Source organism: Pantherophis guttatus, chromosome 2, assembly GCF_059756535.1.
Source record: "Pantherophis guttatus breed Tessera chromosome 2, ASM5975653v1, whole genome shotgun sequence".
Taxonomy (NCBI): domain Eukaryota; kingdom Metazoa; phylum Chordata; class Lepidosauria; order Squamata; family Colubridae; genus Pantherophis; species Pantherophis guttatus.
The window spans coordinates 261,055,293-261,072,692 of NC_142064.1; the positions used below are offsets into that span (position 1 = coordinate 261,055,293).

The window sequence follows — 17,400 nt, forward strand, 5'->3', positions numbered from 1 at the left end:
TCACACTTATGACCATTGCAGCATCCTCATGATTACTTGATCAAAATTCAGTCGCTTGGCTATTGACTCATATTTATGATGGTTGCAGGGTCCCCGAGTCATGTGATAGATTCCCCTTGCCTTCTTTTCCAACCATCCAGGCGCCTTCCCCTGGTACAGTCCATTCCTTGTGGCTGCCACTCCACTCAGCTCCCTCACATGGTTGGGTGGGGGTCAGATGGCTATTCAGCCAGTTCTCCCTCTCTCTCCTCTCTCCCCCGCCCCCTCCTGCTTGCTGGTCTCTCCTGCCACTGCCTCTGCTCCTCCCGTGATTCCCCTGCCTGCCTCCCTTTCTCTCCATCTCCTTCCTCCTCCTCCTTTCTCAACCTTTCCTCACACACTTTTCCCTCCTTTCCCCCCTCCACTCCTTTCTCTCCCTTTCCTCAACCCGTCCTCATGTGTCGCTTCCCCCCCTCACTTGGTGGGGTGGAGGCCAGGTGAGCCAGGAGGCCCCACTTCCCTTCTCTCCCTTCTCCCTCAGGTTTGCCCCCAAAGAGACCCACCTATCCCTCTCGCCCTCTCTCTCTATCCACTGCTCCCCTCCTTTTTCCTGCCAAAACCTCCTCCTTTTCATTCCCTTCTTCCCCCGTGAGAGTTAAAATGGGACAAAGCTCACTTAACTGCTGTCTCACTTGGGAGCAGAAATTTGGGGCTCAATTGTAAGTCCGGGACTACCTGTATTAGGTATGTTCATTAGGATTCCTCATTTGCTCCTTTGCCAAGAGCAGCTTGTCAATCTTCAGTTCTTTAGATGCTTTGAGGGGTTCCAGAGATCTGCTGTCAGCATTCAAAGTCACCATATCAGTTAAGTTTCACTCCCCTTATTTATTTTTATCTCGCCTTTATTATTTTTACAAATAAGTCAAGGTGGCAAACATATCCAACACATCTTCCTCCTCCTATACCTGTGAGGCTATAAAGCTTATATGGAGTGTAATACTTGCTGAAGCCCTGCTAGGGTTCCTTGGATTATGACAATTATGTGTTAAAAGGAAACGGGAGGAAAAAAGGGGGAAGGAAAGCAAAAAAGAAGGGGATGATTATAGAATATACGGAGTTAGGGACACCTACACAATCATTGATTGCAACTAACATGAAACAAACAAGCATGATCCATAAATGGGATGAAGAGCTGTGACAGACATATAAAATCACGATTGACAGGCTTAGCTGTAAGGTATCTTTAATACCGATACACCTGAACACATGATGCTAAAGCCGATAAAGCTCCTAGGACACTTCATTTTTTTTTTTATCCAGACAAATAGAAATGCTGATCAGGTTATTCCTTTATAAGGACTGATTGACTGACCAGGGTGGCATAGAACAATAAAGGAAGCTGAAGTAGCAAAAAGCTAAGGAATTTCTGCTTTAAAGGCTTTTGGAGATCCCTGCTTGACAAATAGGGAGATTTGTTTATGGTTATCTCTTCTTTTAGGGGAGTGTCAGGCAAGGGCCTTTGAACAAACAGAAACAGGGCAGAAGGGTCTTTCCAACCAAGGAAGCGTCAGAGAATGTATGGAGCAGAGTTGCTGTGCTGGCATCAAAAAAGCTCACTTGTCCCCCTTCGCAGTTGAGAGAGATGTGGATCCTCGTGGGCTCCTCAGTCAGGACCAGGTCAGAGCGTGTTGATGGAGATACGGCCTGGTATTTCTCTAGGCCTTTCCAAAACATCCAGCGCCTGATCTCCCCATCAAGATTTGTTAAGTTCACTGGCTTATTGGCAACCCCAACACCCCATTCTCCTGTACCTCCTACAAAAACTTCCCAGAAATGTCTCCCTGTTGAGAACTTCTGACAGCCAAGGACACAAGGCATAGATATGGGTTCTTTAACTGGCTTAACTCCTTTGACACTTTTTCGATCTTGGGAGACTTCAAGCCACTCAAGATGGGCTGTGTCTGGATCCAGAGTTACATTCTCTGAAAGGGGGAAGAGAAGGAAGGAAAAAAACAAGAGCTTCAGCTGCAGGCCTGGTTTGTGTCTTCACCCCCAAGAGTTTAACCCTCTTGTGTGAATGGAGTTCAGCTTCCAAACACCTCCCCCCCCCAGGACTGGAAGACTCATTATTTTTTTTTAAACAACACCTAAGCATTGCCTGGTCAAGAGTCCTTCAACTTTGGCAACTGTAAGACTTGTAGACTTTAACTAACAGAATTCCAATGGCTGATGGGGCTGCTATTGTCCAGGTCCCTCTGCTCCCTTTTCTCCAAGCACTCGGGCTCTGCCACTGTCTTAGTCCCATCCTCTGTTAACTGCCATCTTGTTCAGCGCTCCTCTGGCCTTCTCGTTCCATTCACTTAGGTTGCCTTCGCCATCTTCCAGTCCATCTGCCTCCCCTCCAGCTGCTACTAAGCTGCACACCTTCAGGATACATTGACTACCTGTACAGCTTTTGGCTCCTCCCCTCAGCTCTTCGTCTCTTGGCTCCACTGGTCAATTCCCCTAGTCTCTAGTTTCCCATGTGGCCGCCACTCTGCTGATTACCGTCCAGCTTTGCCATCCTGGATGGGGAATTCTGGGAACTGAAGTCCACAAGTCTCACAATGGCCAAGTCCTTCAAACACTTCATAGGGCTCCACCTCTTCCAGAAGATCAGGCAGAACAAGAGGCTGCCATGTTTCAATTCTGAACTGGGAAAAGTCAGAAGGATCCCCCAGAGGTAACTTAGGACACATGATGGGATGTGAGGAAGCTCCGTTTTTTTCTCTACGAGCATCAGGGTATCACAGGGATGTACAAAAGGGGAGGATCTTATACAGGAAACCTCTGCTTTCACCAGTCTGATGGCCCACAGAGTGGAGGCAACCCTGATGCTCCAACTTTGCTATTTGCTTTGACCCAAAGGACCTAATTTCTGCTCCCAAAGACCTGGTCTCTCACCAACTTATAGTCAGGCAGTAAAATCAAGAGGATGTTATTAGCTTGGTAGGAATTCAAGATTCCTTTCACTCCCAGGTCATATTTTCCCATTTGTCCAGGTGTTTCATTCTACACCAAGATTGGCTTCAGTTTTTTAGATTATCATATTTTTCAGAGTATAAGACGCACCGGAGTAAAAGACACAGCTTAGTTTTGGGGGAGGAAAATAGAAAAAAAAAATCTGCCTACCAGGTATTCATCTGGCTATCGTCCTTAGTCTGGTCAGCTTCAGCACATTAGTTTGCTGGTTTTTTATCCCCTGCTTGGGGATAAAAAACAGCCTCTAAGGCACAGCTGAGAGGAAGCAGCAATGAGAAAAGCAGGCAAAGCTTCACTCGGCTGGTACCTGGTTAGGGCAGAAAAAAGCTTCTAAAGAACAGCTGAGAGTCGGAGCAAAGCAGGGAGACCGCTTCACTCAGGGAGTTGAGGGAGCAGGCAAAGCTGGGAACATTGCTTGCTAGTGCTTCCTTAGTGCCTCGGTGGGGCTGAAAAAAGTTTCCAAAAAGCTACATACGGAGTATAAGATGCACCCAAATTTTCAGCCTCTTTTAGGGGGGGAAAGGTTCGTCTTACATTCCAAAAAATATGGTATCTATAGAACGGAACGGAGCGGAGTAGGAGTAGCAGTAGAGAACAGAACAGAACAGAACAACCGCTTGATTTGGCCAAATGTGCCAAGTCACACAAGGAATTTTTCTCCACTGCATTAGCTAATATTGTACATATAAATGGCAAGTAATAGTTCATAAATCATATAATCATTAAAGTTTACTGGATCATCATAGTCTTATATAGTAATTAATCCTATATTTTTCTTTTTGATCTATTATGTTTCTCTTCACGTTACTGGCATCAGAGCTTAAAATAGCAAGGAAATCCAATTCCTATAACTCATATTTACCTTCCTGTAGTTGAAGTCCACTTTCCAGAGTATCTGGGGAAGAAAAGGGAGGAATTCAGCATCTCATCCCTGGAATTGGAGCAACAGAACGGCCTCCCTCAGATTCCCTGGTTTGCTTTCCTTGGCCTCAGATCAGGAAATGAGGAATAGGGAAAGCTACAAGCCAGAATGTCATTGGTGGCTATATATATTCCATCAGGTATAAATATATTCTACTATATATGCACCTCAGTGGTGCAGCGGACTAAAGCGCTATTAAGTACTAGCACTTAGCTGCCAGCTGCCTACAATTAGTGCAAGTTCAAATCTCACCAGGCTCAACTGAGGTGGCGTGGGACTCTTGGCAGCAGCCTCAAAAGTGGATTTCCCTGGTGGCTGGAGGGTGTTTGGCCCTTGGGGGCAGGGCCACCCCCATGCAGACCTGGAGACCTCCATGGTGAGCTGGAGGGGGCAAAACTGGGTGAGCACTATTTTCCATCAATTGGAAGTTTTGAGAGATTTGAGGGGGCTGGAAAACGTCTGTTGGCACTCGCTGCCTGTATTTCCCCCTCCTCTCCTTCCTTTTTTTTCAACCGAGTTAAGACCTTGTTGGCCTCATTATGGCTATAGCTACCCAGCCTATCCTGGCCTGCTGAGCTGTTCCTACTTTCCCCCATTTCCATCAAGCCATCTCTGAATCTCCTGCCTTGCAAGATTTCTCCTGAACTAAACTTCGAACTAATCCTTCTCATGAACTGGAGGATTGGGCTTTCTGACTTCTATTCCATATGGGGAACTGGATCTATGGACTCGAGTCCGGTGGGAGTCGGTGTATGGCTGCCTTCACTCCCAGGTTTCCATCAAAGTTTTATTGGTCAGCCTTTGTGAGAGGACGGTCGGCCAAGGAATTTCCGGGGGTCGGATAGCATATCTCCCCCTCCACTGCTGTGAGAGGGCAATGGAATTCGGCTGCCTGTGCCATGGACTGGAACTTTTTCCCCTGTATTATAACATCATGGTGGTCTCCCGACCATGGACTATCCTCACCCCTGACGATTTAATGTACTCAGTGTCTGAACTCCTTGCCCTGCGAGATTCCCCCCTCTCGCAGGTTTGGCCCTCCACTCTATCGAGGGCCTATCTCGATGACAGATTTTGGAATCCTGAGAGATGGCATGGCACGAGGAAGGGCTTGTGGGGTTTTTTAGGAAAGTGTTTTAATAAGATTTTAAAGGGTTTGGGGAGGGGGTCTTTTAATAATTTTTTAAGGGGAACTGGGAGGATGACCAAAGGGGATGGGGGGGGGAATCCACTAAGGTCAGAGCCGAGCCTGGCATGGGGCAACGGTTTGGAGGGTGCAGGACGAGGGATTGGGGAGGGGATGGAGGGCTATACCAATGAGGGGTGTACCATCAGCACGGTGGATGGGAGGGGCAGATATGGCGGGAGCAGGAGACCATATCACGTGTCGGGGGTGCGCACTCGCTGTTTGAGAGCTATTGCGCACCCCGGTCTCCAAGGCTCCCCTCGGATACTAGGTGGCTCAGATACTCAGGACCTGGGCCTTCGGCTGATGCTGTGCAATGCCAGGTCCGTGGTAAATAAGGCCCCCCTCATTCACAATCTTATACAGGAGGGGGGAGCGGACCTGGCGGGTATTACGGAGACCTGGTTGGGCCCGGAGGGAGGGGTCCCTCTGGTTGAGATGTGCCCACCAGGCTTCAGAGCATTCCATCAGCCGAGGGCCCAGGGGAGGGGCGGGGGGTGGCGGTTATTATTAACGAAGGTCTTAGTCCGAGGGAGACCACTGTGCCACAGATTGCCGGATGTGAATCCCTCTTTGTGAGATGGGGTCATGGGGTTCAGATGGGCTTGTTGCTTGCGTACCTGGCTCCCTGCCGGGCGGCAACGGCCCTGCCCGAGCTCCTCGACATGATAGCCATGGTGGCAGTTGATACACCCAGGCTTATGGTTATGGGTGATTTCAACTTGCCGTCCATTGGTGAAACGTCTGAGACGGCTCGGGAGTTCATGGCTTCCATGATGGCCATGGACCTGACCCAACTAGTTCATGGCCCCACCCACAGGGGGGGACACACTCTGGACTTGATTTTTGTCTCTGGCCAGTGGTTGAGTGATCTTATTATAGGGGATATAGACATGGAACCCTTGTCATGGTCAGATCACTCGCTCCTTCACCTGGACCTTCGAACCGCTACACCCCGCCGCAGGGAGGCGGAGCCAATGAGATGGGTCCGCCCCAGGCGCCTGATGGATCCTGATAGGTTCCAGATGGAGTTTGGGCCATTTCCTGAGGATCTAGCACATGACTCGGCTGAGGACCTGGTAGCCGCCTGGTATCAGGCGGCTGGTGGGGCCTTGGACCGAGTCGTGCCTTTGCGGCCTCTGACCCGGTGCTGATCCCGCGCAGCTCCTTGGTTTACTGAGGAGCTGAGGGAAATGAAGCGCCGGAAAAGACGCCTGGAGAGCGGTTGGAGGGCCAGTCTCGCTGAATCTGATCGAACACTGGTAACGTCGTATATTAAGACCTACCTAGTGGCAATAAAGATGGCAAAGTTTAATTACTTTTCTGCCTCTATTGCGTCATCAGGGAATCGTCCGGCCGCCCTGTTTAGGGTGACCCGCTCCCTGCTCCATCCGGGAGTGCGGGAGGATCCCCTGGAAGGCAGGGTGGAGGATTTTGGACAATACCTGTATGACAAAATCGCTCAGATCCGAGGGGATTTGGACTCTGACTGGGTAGATCAGGACAGGGTGAGGAGGAATAGTCTTGAGAATGTTATCTGGGAGGAGTTTGATGCTGTGACTCCCGATGATGTGGACAGGATTTTGGGGAGACTTAGTACGGCCACATGCTGCACCGGCTGGAAGAGTTGGGGGTGGGAGGCACCGTATTGTGGTGGTTCTCCTCCTTTCTCTCTGACCGGTCGCAGTTTGTGTTGGCAGGGGGGCAGAGGTCGACCTCGAGGCCTCTCGTCTGTGGAGTGCCGCAGGGATCGGTCCTCTCGCCCCTTCTGTTCAACATTTATGTGAAGCCGCTGGGCGAGATCATCCGTGGCTTCGGGGTGAGATACCATCAGTACGCTGATGACACCCAGCTGTACATCTCCACCCCAGGCCACCCCAACGATGCCCTTGAAGTGATGTCTCAGTGCCTGGAGACTGTGCGGATCTGGATGGGGAGGAACAGGCTCAAGCTCAACCCTTCCAAGACTGAGTGGCTGTGGCTCCCGGCATCCCGATATAGTCAGTTGACTCCATCACTGACTATTGGGGGCGAGTCCTTGGCCCCCACAGAAAGGGCTCACAATCTGGGAGTCGTCCTGGATATGCAGCTGTCCTTGAAGGAACATCTGACGGCTGTAACCAGGGGGTCCTTTTATCAGGTTCGCCTGATTCGCCAGTTGCGGCCCTTTCTTGATCGGGATTCCCTGTGCACAGTCACTCACGCCCTCGTCACCTCTCGCCTTGACTACTGCAATGCTCTCTACATGGGGCTCCCCTTGAGGGGCACCCGGAGGCTCCAGCTGGTCCAGAACGCAGCAGCGCGGGTAGTGATGGGAGCAGCATGGCGCTCCCATGTAACACCGCTCCTCCCAGCGACCCGTGCGCTCCCACAGAGAGGGCCTCCTCGGGGTGCCATCAGCCAAACAATGTAGGCTGGTGACCCCCAGGGGGAGAGCCTTCTCTGTGGGGGCACCTACCCTCTGGAATCCAAGACCTCAGTGCCTTCCGCCGTGCCCTTAAAACCCACTTTTTCCAGCAAGCCGGGCTGGCTTAGGAAGAAATTTTTTAAAATTTTTAAATGTTTAATTGGTTTGTGGTTTTTTAAATTTTGGGCCAAATTTATATAGATTTTAATTGTTTTTAATATTTGTATTTCATGTTTTTAATTCTGGCTGTGCACCGCCCTGAGTCCTCAGGGAGTAGGGCGGTATATAAATTGAAAAATAAAATAAAATAAATAAAAATAAAATAAAGGTTGACTCAGCCTTCCATCCTTTCGAGGTAGGTAAATTGAGGACCCGGATTGTGGGGCCAATAAGCCAACTTTGTATAGAACAACACGAAAGCCCTAATAAGCAGGTATATTCAAAAAAGTATGCAGGCTATTGCTATAATGCATTGTAAGCCGCCCTGAGTCTACGGAGAAGGACGGCATATAAATTGGACTAATAAATAATAAAAATAAATGAATAAATTCCATATACAGGTAGTCCTCAATTTACAACTATTTTTTTAGTGACGTTATAGCAGCACTGACAAAGGAGCTTTATGATCGGTTCTCACACTTATGACGGTTGCAGCCTCCCCAGTCCCGTGATCAAAATTTGGGCCCATGGGAACCAGCTTGTGTTTACGATGGTTGCAGCATCCCATGATTCTGGGATTGTCCTCTTCAACCTTCCTGGGGAGCTTCTGACACACAAAATCAATGCATGAATCCAGATTCATTTATCAACCACGATTCACTTAACTGCCGTGATTTTCTGAATAACTGTGGCAAAAATGTTCGTAAAATGGGGCACTGCTCACTTAACAACTGCCTTGCTTAGCAACAGAAATTTTCAGTTCAACTGAGGTCATAAGTCAAGAACTACCTGTATGTATTCCATTATACTTTGTGGAAACTTATTCTGCTTCCCCAGTGATCAGGGCATATGGATTTGGGCCAGGGGTGGGTTCCACTTACCTTCACTACCGGTTCACAATGTGCGTGCGTGCGCAGAGTGTCTGTGATGATGTCCAGGTGGATGGGCGGAGCCTCCCGCCACCGCTACTACCAGTTTGCAAGATCCAGAGCGAACCGGTAGGAACCCACCATTGATTTGGGCTACAAAGACTACAGGTAGTCTCCATTTACAATCCTAACTGAGACACTGATCCTGAAATGGTTCCCACTTTGATCCATGTGACATTGACCCAGAATCTCTCTTGGATGCTCAAAATGTCATCCAGTGTAAAACCCCAGCGGCTGTTTTTTACCTCTAAATTTTTTCTTGGCACTTTTCAGAAGTGCAGGGATATCACTGTAATCCCAGATTGTCCACTTCGGTTCTAGAAGTAAATCCACCGGATTTTCATATGTTTCCTTTGCCTGATATCTGGCAAGACAAAATAGCAGAACAACAGAGTTGGAAGGGACCTTGTAGGTCATCTAGTCCAACACACATACACCAGCACCAAAGCAGGAGACCCCACACCGTTTCTGACAGATGGCAGTCCGGCCTCTTCTTGAAAGCTTCCAGTGATGAAGCTCCCACAACGTCTGAAGGCAAAGCTCTTCCAGTGGTTCATTCTCCTCAGTCAGAATTTTTCTCTTATTTCCAGGTTGAATCCCTCCTTGATCAGTTTCCATCCATTATTCCTTGTTTCAGGTGCTTTGGAAATCAGGTTGACCCCCTTCTCTCTGTGACAGACCCTCAAATATTGGAACACTGTTGCTATCATGTCTCCCCTGGTCCTTCTCTTCACTAGACTAGCCACGCCCAGTTCCTGCAACCATTATCAACCTGCCAATAGAAGCTTTCTAAACCATCAGATGGTGCTTGAGGATTGGCTAGCTACAGGATCTAATCTGAGTTGGTCACTGGAGGTTTTGACTTCTGAGCTTTCAGACTCGTGCTGGAGCCCATCCTTAGGGAACTTCTCTCTCTCTCTCTCTCTCCAGAATGTGTGCACTGGGCTGTTCTACGCATTGTATTTATGTGGTGCCTGGTTGTGTGTGGCTTTTAGTTGTTAAGTGGGGTGTTGATGGACAGCTATTAACTCACTGATTGTCATTTTCTTGTGTTGCCCTGTCCTCGGATCCTAAGTACCTGGTAAACTGGTGGGAAGTCAGCACTCCTATTGACTGACAAGGGCCCTGTTTCCCAGGCTTCAGTCATTTCTCTGGCTAGCTATTCAAATATGGGCACCATGTGCGACTCAGTGGATCCTGACCCAGAAATGCACTCATCCACCTTCGTCAAGTTCAAGGAGAGATCTAGTAAAGGCCACTAAGTTTCAGTTCTGGGGCTCCCTACTCTTGAAAATTCTTGTGAATCTCTTGGCCAAAACAATGGATTGTATCTTACCAAATGACTGATGACACATGACTACTATGGGTGACGTAGGTAATTAGACGATGGATATAATATTCAAACTGATCTTGATGGATTTTAGTTCTGCATTTAACACAATTCTTCCACATAGACTCGTGTCTATCTAAACTTAAGGACCTTGGACTTTCTCATTCAATCTACCTTTGGATTATGGATTTCCTGTCTGGCTGCTCTCAAGAGGGTCAGATTAGGTAATCACACCTCCTCGGCCCTTATTCTTAACACTGGTAAACCACAGGGTTGTGTGTTGAGTCCCTTACTCTATACTCTTTACGTACATGACTGCATTCTCACTCACGCCAGTAATACTATTATTAAATTTGCAGATGATAGAACAATGGTAGGACTCATCTCCAGGGGGGATGAGTCTGCCTATTGAGATGAAGTGGACCAGTTGCTTTCACTGTGTGGAGACAATAATTTGGTCCTTACCACCAATAAGACCAAGGAGTTTATAGTGGACTACAGAAGGAACAGATCAGATATCCAGCCCTCGCTTATCAATGGAGACCAGGTGGAGCAAGTGGCCAGGTTTAGGTTTTTGGGTGTTATCATAAAAGAGGATCTGACCTGGGCTGCTCACACTGCAGCACTGGTCAAAAGGGCTCAGCAGAGACTATACTACTTGAGACTACTCAGGAAAAAACAACCGAATGAAAAACTGCAGGTGACCTTCTACCATTGCACTATAGAGAGTATCTTAACTTACTGCACCTGTGTATGGTTTGCCAATTGCACCGTGGCAGATAGGACAGCACTCCAGAGGGTTAACATCATTGCCCAGAGGATCATTGGTTGCCCCCTCCCCTCCTTGGAAGAGCTTTATAGCTCCCGCTGCCTTAAGAAAGTTCAAACCGTTCTTAAAGATCCATCTCATCCTGGGCACCCCTTTTGTTGAACTATTGCCATCTGGCAGACGGTAAATAAAAACAAGGACAAATAGGCTGAAAAACAGCTTCTATCCCAGAGCGGTAACTCTGTTGAATTCTACTGTATAGTGCAATACTAATGCAGTATCACAGGTTTTCAATTTAATTGTGTAGAATGTGAAGGATATGTTTTTGTTTTTGTTTTATTATTATTATTTATAGTTTTCTTATGTATGATGTACACTGAAGATGGCATTTTATTTTGATGTACGAGGTGCAATGACACAAAGTAAACTTAACCTTAAACTTAAAGGTAATGCAATGAAATAGCAGATAACATCTGTCACAATGTCCTTGTAATCACAATTCAGGTGCTTGGCAACTGGCATGTATTTATGATAGTTGCATTACTTGGAACAGTTTACATCATACAATGATACCTTCAAAACCAGCAAACATCTGTCTCTTCTTGGGAAAGATTGAATAGGCAGGTAAAATGGCCAAATTCAGTCTAAACATCTGGCTGACTATGCAACCAACAATAATTGATTATATCCAATATTGCTAATTATATTGTGTTGAAGTTATCTGAGGAAATGTCTAAAAAGCCCTGAAATACAGTATGCAATCTTTACATTAAAATACTCCGAAATACAGAAAGACCTTTCCAAAATAGGAAAACTTTTGGAGGAGCTGCTAATCTCTGAGACAGTAAAGAAAAGGGTGGATTTACTTACTTCTTCAAGATGCTTCCAATGTCCTAAAAAAAAGAGAGACAAAGCATTGAAAGGAGCCATTTCCTAGGCAGAAAATTAAATTCTTACATTTACAAAAACAAATGAGTGAAACCTCTGGACAACCAGACACTAACAGACATATAAAGTACTTCCATTTTTTTAAAGAAAAAAAATCCCATTGCTCTTTTTTCCTCAGCTGTTCAACCTCTTTTGGAGAGGTATTATTTTTACTTTTTTGCCTGAGAAAAATTATACCCCAGTTGAATTCAACACAATTACAGAATATATATATAAAACATAACAGCAAAAAGAAAAGACCATTTGAAAAACAAAACAGTGCGTCCATAGAATTAAAAAATGCCCTGCATTTAAGCTTCCAGAATCAAGGCCCTTTGGAAAATCCAGGTGGTTATAATACTTTGTAGAAAGACATCAGTGTTGGGTTTTTCCTTGCCTGGAGATTAAGGGGAGGGGGAGACCCTACAAAGAACACCCACCACCATAACCTCCAACAGGGGATAGGAACCTCAAATTGTGAAGAATATAGAGACAGTGACCAGTAGTTTGAATTCCTGCTTATTGCATGGCCTGCTTTTTCTGTATCAAATTATGTATCCCTAATTTAAGCCATTACAGTTAGTCCTTGACTAAATAATTCATTTAGTGACCGTTCCTTTCCATAGAAAGAGTCAAAAAGTTTACTAAATGAGGACTTGAAAAAAAGATTTTGAACTTGGTCAAATGCAGCCAGAATCCTACATGCAGACATGGAAAAATATATCAATCTCCACAACAGAAGAATGGATGGAAAAAGTGATGGAGCTAGAAAAAATGACAAAATTGACTGCTTTAATTAGATATGACCCCTTTTTTCTACTTGGAAGCTGCTTCTAAACTTTGTGCTTGAGATAGAAAAAAAGGAACTCTTGATACTAGATTTTTCTTATTAGACTAATCTGTTTTTATACACCTGGATAATAATGAGAAAATATAAAAAATAAAAACTTGAGGCTGTCATTTTATTTTGTATTTTACTGTGCTGAAAATGTTTTGTTTTCCCTTTATCTGACACTTCTTTCCCATTCTTATCCTTCTCCGTTTCCCTATTTTCTTTATTTCCATTTGTACTTTTCACTATTATAATTTCAATTAAATTTCTGGGGAGGGGGAAGGAAAGAGTCAAAAAGAGTATTCTGGGGAGGGGCTAAAGCAGGCTATTCCATTTCATCATTGGTACACCATGATACCAAAAAAATGCTGAGACAGAGAGGAGCAATAAAGGTGATAAGGGCTCTGGAGGCCAAACTGTACAATGAATGGCAAAGGGAACACGGTAGGCTCAGCCTAACAAAGAGAAGGCTTAGGGGAGACCCTACCACCATCTTCCAATACTTGGAAGGCTGTCGTAGAGAAAAGGGCATCGATTTAGTCTCCGTAGCACCTGAAGGCAGGACAAGAGGCATGGGGTGAAAACTCATCACAAAGAGATCCAACCTAAAATACAAAAGAATTTCCTGACAGTGAGAAGTATTTATCAGTGGAACAGCTTCCCTCCCAGAGTTCTGGGTGATCCATCACTGGAGGCTTCCAAAAATAGATTTGTTCCGGATGGAATAAGGACTCTGCCTTGGGCAGAGAAGACCTCCAAGGTCCCTTCCAGCCCTAGGATTCTATGATCTCAACTTCCTGCCTGACCTGTAAGAGTTTGCTGGCTGGCTGCTGAAGCTTCTCTTCTATCTCCTGGATGAGATGGTCAAGAGAGCCCAGTTCCTCCATGCGCTTGGCCAAACCCTTCTCCTTTCTTGCCATAATATCCTTCTCCGTTTCTTCCATTCTAGTCAATAGAAGCTTCTCCTGTCCTTCTAACCAGAGTTGTAGCTCTCTGAATTCAGCCATTACACTTTTTTTCACTTTGTCGATGCGATCCTAGAACAATAAAGAGAAAAAGCAAATGGCATAATTTTATTTTATTTTAATTATTTTATTTAATAATTTTAATTTTGTCATGATAATTAAATGGATTGCTTGAAGAATCCAAAAGTGAAGTGGGAGAATTTCCTAGGAAGAAAAAAATCCTTTTGACATTAAAAAACACAAGGGGGAAGTTTCTAAAAAGAAAAAAAAAAGGCTCCAGTTTAAATGATCTCTCATGAAAATTTTCTTAGCAATCAGGGATTTCAAAAATGTAGACAGAAAAATGTTTGTGTTCGCAATTTTTTCAGTGATGAAATACGATTTGCCTTAATTTATTAAGCAAGCCAAACCTATTGCATAAAACACAGCTCATGGGATAGGGGCACTTAACCCAACTGAGACTCATTCAGCCAATGGTGACATCTCAGTCCCCAGGTTAAGAACAACTTCTGTGCCTCACACGGTCTTTAACTTTGAATTAATTTAAGTCAGAATTTGTACTTACAAACAGGCTGCCTATTATCAAAGATGGCGAATGAGGTTCTCCTTCCTATTAGCTCAGAAGCTCCTAACCGTTGGATCAATACTTACAAGCATCTCCTGCACAGTTTGCTCTGTGTCTCCTTTGTATGTAGCTATTTTTTCTTTCTGCTCCTTCTGAGCCTTCAGGCAATCTTCCACCTTGATCTGAAAAATATAAGTTTTGAGTTTCTTTTCTGTAAAGAATTACATCGGAGGGAAGGCCCAGTTAGAAGACCCAGTATATTCAATCATCATAAATACATGACAGTTGGCAAACGTCCAAATTTTGATCCTGTGACCATGGAATGCCTGCAATGATCACAAGGGTAAAAAATATTCTGTCACTTTTTTCATTGCCAAGGACTCCCTGCAAGGGCATTAAAGTGAGCTGCCTGAGTCTCCTGGTTGCAATCATCCCAGAAGCATCACTGAGAAATGAAAGTTTGGGCTGATCCAGCAGGAGTGGTTTTTGGCCTCTGCACTCAAGATTTGGACTCCATGACAATTTCGCTCTAGAGCAAATGTGGAAAGGGAGCTGGTGAAGGGAGCCTATTTCTTCCTACAGGCAATTTCTGTTGCTAAGCAAGACAGTTAAGTGAAGTTTTGTCTCATTTTACAACCTTTCTTCCAAATCTGGATGGAGAGGAACAGGCTCAGGCTCAACCCATCCAAGACTGAGTGGCTGTGGTTTCCGACGTCCCGATATAGTCAGTTGACGCCATCACTGACTATTGGGGGCGAATCATTGGCCCCCATGGAGAGGGCTCGCAACTTGGGCGTCCTCCTGGATTCACGGCTGTCTTTAGAAGAGCACTTGACGGCCGTGACCGGGAGGATTTTTCATCAGGTTCGCCTGATTCGCCAGTTGCGTCCCTTTCTGGATCGGGACTCTTTACGCACGGTCACTCATGCCCTTGTCACCTCCCGCCTGGACTATTGCAACGCTCTCTACATGGGGCTCCCCTTGAGGAGCACCCGGAGGCTCCAACTGGCGCAGAGTGCGGCCGCGCGGGTGGTAATGGGAGCGACATGGCGTTCCCATGTAACACCTCTCCTGCGCGAGCTGCACTGGCTCCCGGTGGTCTTCTGGGTGCGCTTCAAGGTTTTGGTTATCACCTTTAAAGCGCTCCATGGCTTAGGACCCGGGTACTTGCGGGACCGCCTACTACCACCAATAGCCTCCCACCGGCCGGTACGCTCCCATAGAGAGGGGCTCCTCCGGGTGCCGTCAGCCAAACAATGCCGACTGGCGGCCCCCAGGGGGAGAGCCTTCTCTGTGGGGGCACCTACTATCTGGAACGAGCTCCCCCCAGAGATACGGAGGATCCCGGATCTGCGCACCTTCCGCCGCGCCTTAAAGACCTTACTATTTCACCAGGCCGGCCTGGCCTAATTTCCCCCCTCTTTTATAAAAGATTTTTAAAATTTTAAATATCTTTTAGTATTTATATATTCAATTTTAAATTGGTTTTAAAAGTTTGGGGTTTTAAATTTGTCGGGGCCAAAATTATTTAATTTGATTTTATTCTATTTTTTAAATTTTGTATTGTATGTGTTTTTATTGTTTGGCTGTGCACCGCCCTGAGTCCTTCGGGAGTAGGGCGGTATAGAAATCTAATAAATAATAATAATAATAATAAAATGTTGTTAAGTGAATCACTGCCGTTGTCAGGTTAGTCACACAGCTGTTAAGCGAATCTGGCTTCTCCATTGACTTTGCTTATCAGAAGGTGGCAAAGGGTGAACACAAGAGGCCAGGACAACACAATACAATTGAAAAGCATCTGAATTTTGATCAGTGACAACAGGGATGTCAACTTGTTTTTTAAACATTGCAGGCAGGGAGATAAGCGGTGGGATAAAGCAGGAGGAAGCAAGTAAAAAGGTAAAAAGACTGTGAGGGCTGGCACTGGATGCCCCTCCGCAGCGATTCCTCCTGGCTGACTCCTACCTGGAATTCCTGGAAAGCCTCTTCCGCAGGGATCATCGAGTGGCCCTCGTGCTCTTTGGATAGGTAGCAGACCACGCAGATGAGAGTCTCATGGTGCTTACAAAAGAGCTTGAGGGGCTCCTGGTGCTTCGGGCAGAAGCTCCCTCCTTCCTCGCCCCAAGGACCTCCGCATCGCCTGGCCACTTCAGCCACCCGCGCCAGCTGCCTGTTGGGGAGGAGGCTGCGGGGCGCGAAGGTCTGTCCGCACTGGGGACAGGAAGCCTCCGATTCCGACGTCCCCCAACTGTGGGTCAGGCAGCCCCGGCAGAAGTTGTGGCCACACTCCGGGATGAGCACGGGGTCCTGGAAAAAGTCCAGGCAAACGGAGCAGGTGGCTTCTCCCACCAAATCCTGCAAGGACGCTTCGGCTGCCATCGCCGCCTCCTCCGCCGGGACAAAGAAAGAGAAAGTTAAGTTTCGTTTCTTTTCCTCCAAATCAGGTGACCGTCTTTGGGCTGTGCCTAGGCAGGAAACCAAAATGAATTTTTTGTTCCTCTTGCGATCAGCTTCACTGGCTTCTTAAAGAAGAACTGCAGTATGTTGAAAGGAACAAATTGGGGAGGAGTAAACAGTCACGGGACGGACCCCTGATCAATTATTATTAGCCCAACCAGCTCGTTAAGGGGGAAATTGTTTTAAAAACTGGAGAGAAGGAAGCATCCCTGGGACTAATCACCAATCAATTACAATCGATCCCAGCATCCTGTTAAAGAGAAAAAAAAGTTTTTAAAAACTGGGGAGAAGCCAAAATTCATGGGATGCTCCCCCACCCCATCAAATATTGATCCAAACATTCTGCTAAAGGAGAGGTGGGGAACCATGGCCCCTTTATGACTTGTAGATTTCAAATGGTATATAGGGTCTCCTGTTTGAGCAGGGGGCTAGACTAGAAGACCCCCAAGGACCCTTCCAGCTCTATTCTGATTGATTGATTGACTGATTGATTTATTCATGAGCCAGCTGTCTCAGGAATTCTGGAAGTTGAAGTCCACAGGTTGTAAAAGAGCCACAATTGCCTACCCCTGGCTACGGTAGGTTGGCACTGCACGGGTGGGAGGCGAGGGGCGGGCGAGCCAGCAATTTAACAAAGGGTTCGGCCGAACCCCCTAGAACCCCCAGAATCCCACCACTGTGTAGGCCCCTCGTGATCTTGAGGCCCTAGGCTGAAGCCTAGTTAGCCTATAGGAAAATCCGGCCCTGAACACAGTCACCATCTGTGCCTTTGAAAAGAAGATGAGGAAACCTGCTTCGCCAATACCGCTTGCCACATCTGTTACATTGCCTATGCCTAAGAGAGAGCTACAGCAGTGGTGGGTCGCCCCCGGTTCGGACCGGTTCTATAGAACCGGTAGTAAAACCAGCGGGAGGCTCCACCCACTGACCTTGATGTCACCAGAAGCGA

The 17,400-nt window shown here is 46.6% G+C and overlaps 1 protein-coding gene across 1 annotated transcript; it reads right to left on the bottom strand.

Annotated features, from left to right (window-relative positions):
- Window positions 1–1,456: 1,456 nt before the first annotated feature.
- On the bottom strand, window positions 1,457–16,412 carry LOC148115714 (E3 ubiquitin-protein ligase TRIM39-like). The gene is made up of 7 exons (XM_087883963.1): window positions 15,960–16,412; window positions 14,078–14,173; window positions 13,268–13,498; window positions 11,573–11,595; window positions 8,849–8,967; window positions 3,863–3,895; window positions 1,457–1,961 (listed from the first exon to the last, which is right to left on the bottom strand). The coding sequence occupies exons 1-7, from the start codon at window positions 16,371–16,373 to the stop codon at window positions 1,474–1,476; spliced, it is 1,404 nt and encodes a 467-aa protein (XP_087740089.1). The 5' UTR covers window positions 16,374–16,412; the 3' UTR covers window positions 1,457–1,473.
- Between the last annotated feature and the right edge of the window lie 988 nt (window positions 16,413–17,400).

Coding starts and splice junctions, on each gene's coding strand:
- LOC148115714 (XM_087883963.1), bottom strand. CDS start 16,373: ATGGCAGCCGAAGCGTCCTTGCAGGATTTGGTGGGAGAAGCCACCTGC. Junction 11,596..13,267: donor CAGCCAGCAAACTCTTACAG/GTCAGGCAGGAA, acceptor TCTTTTTTTTAG/GACATTGGAAGCATCTTGAA. Junction 8,968..11,572: donor ATTGGAAGCATCTTGAAGAA/GTAAGTAAATCC, acceptor TTGTCTTGCCAG/ATATCAGGCAAAGGAAACAT.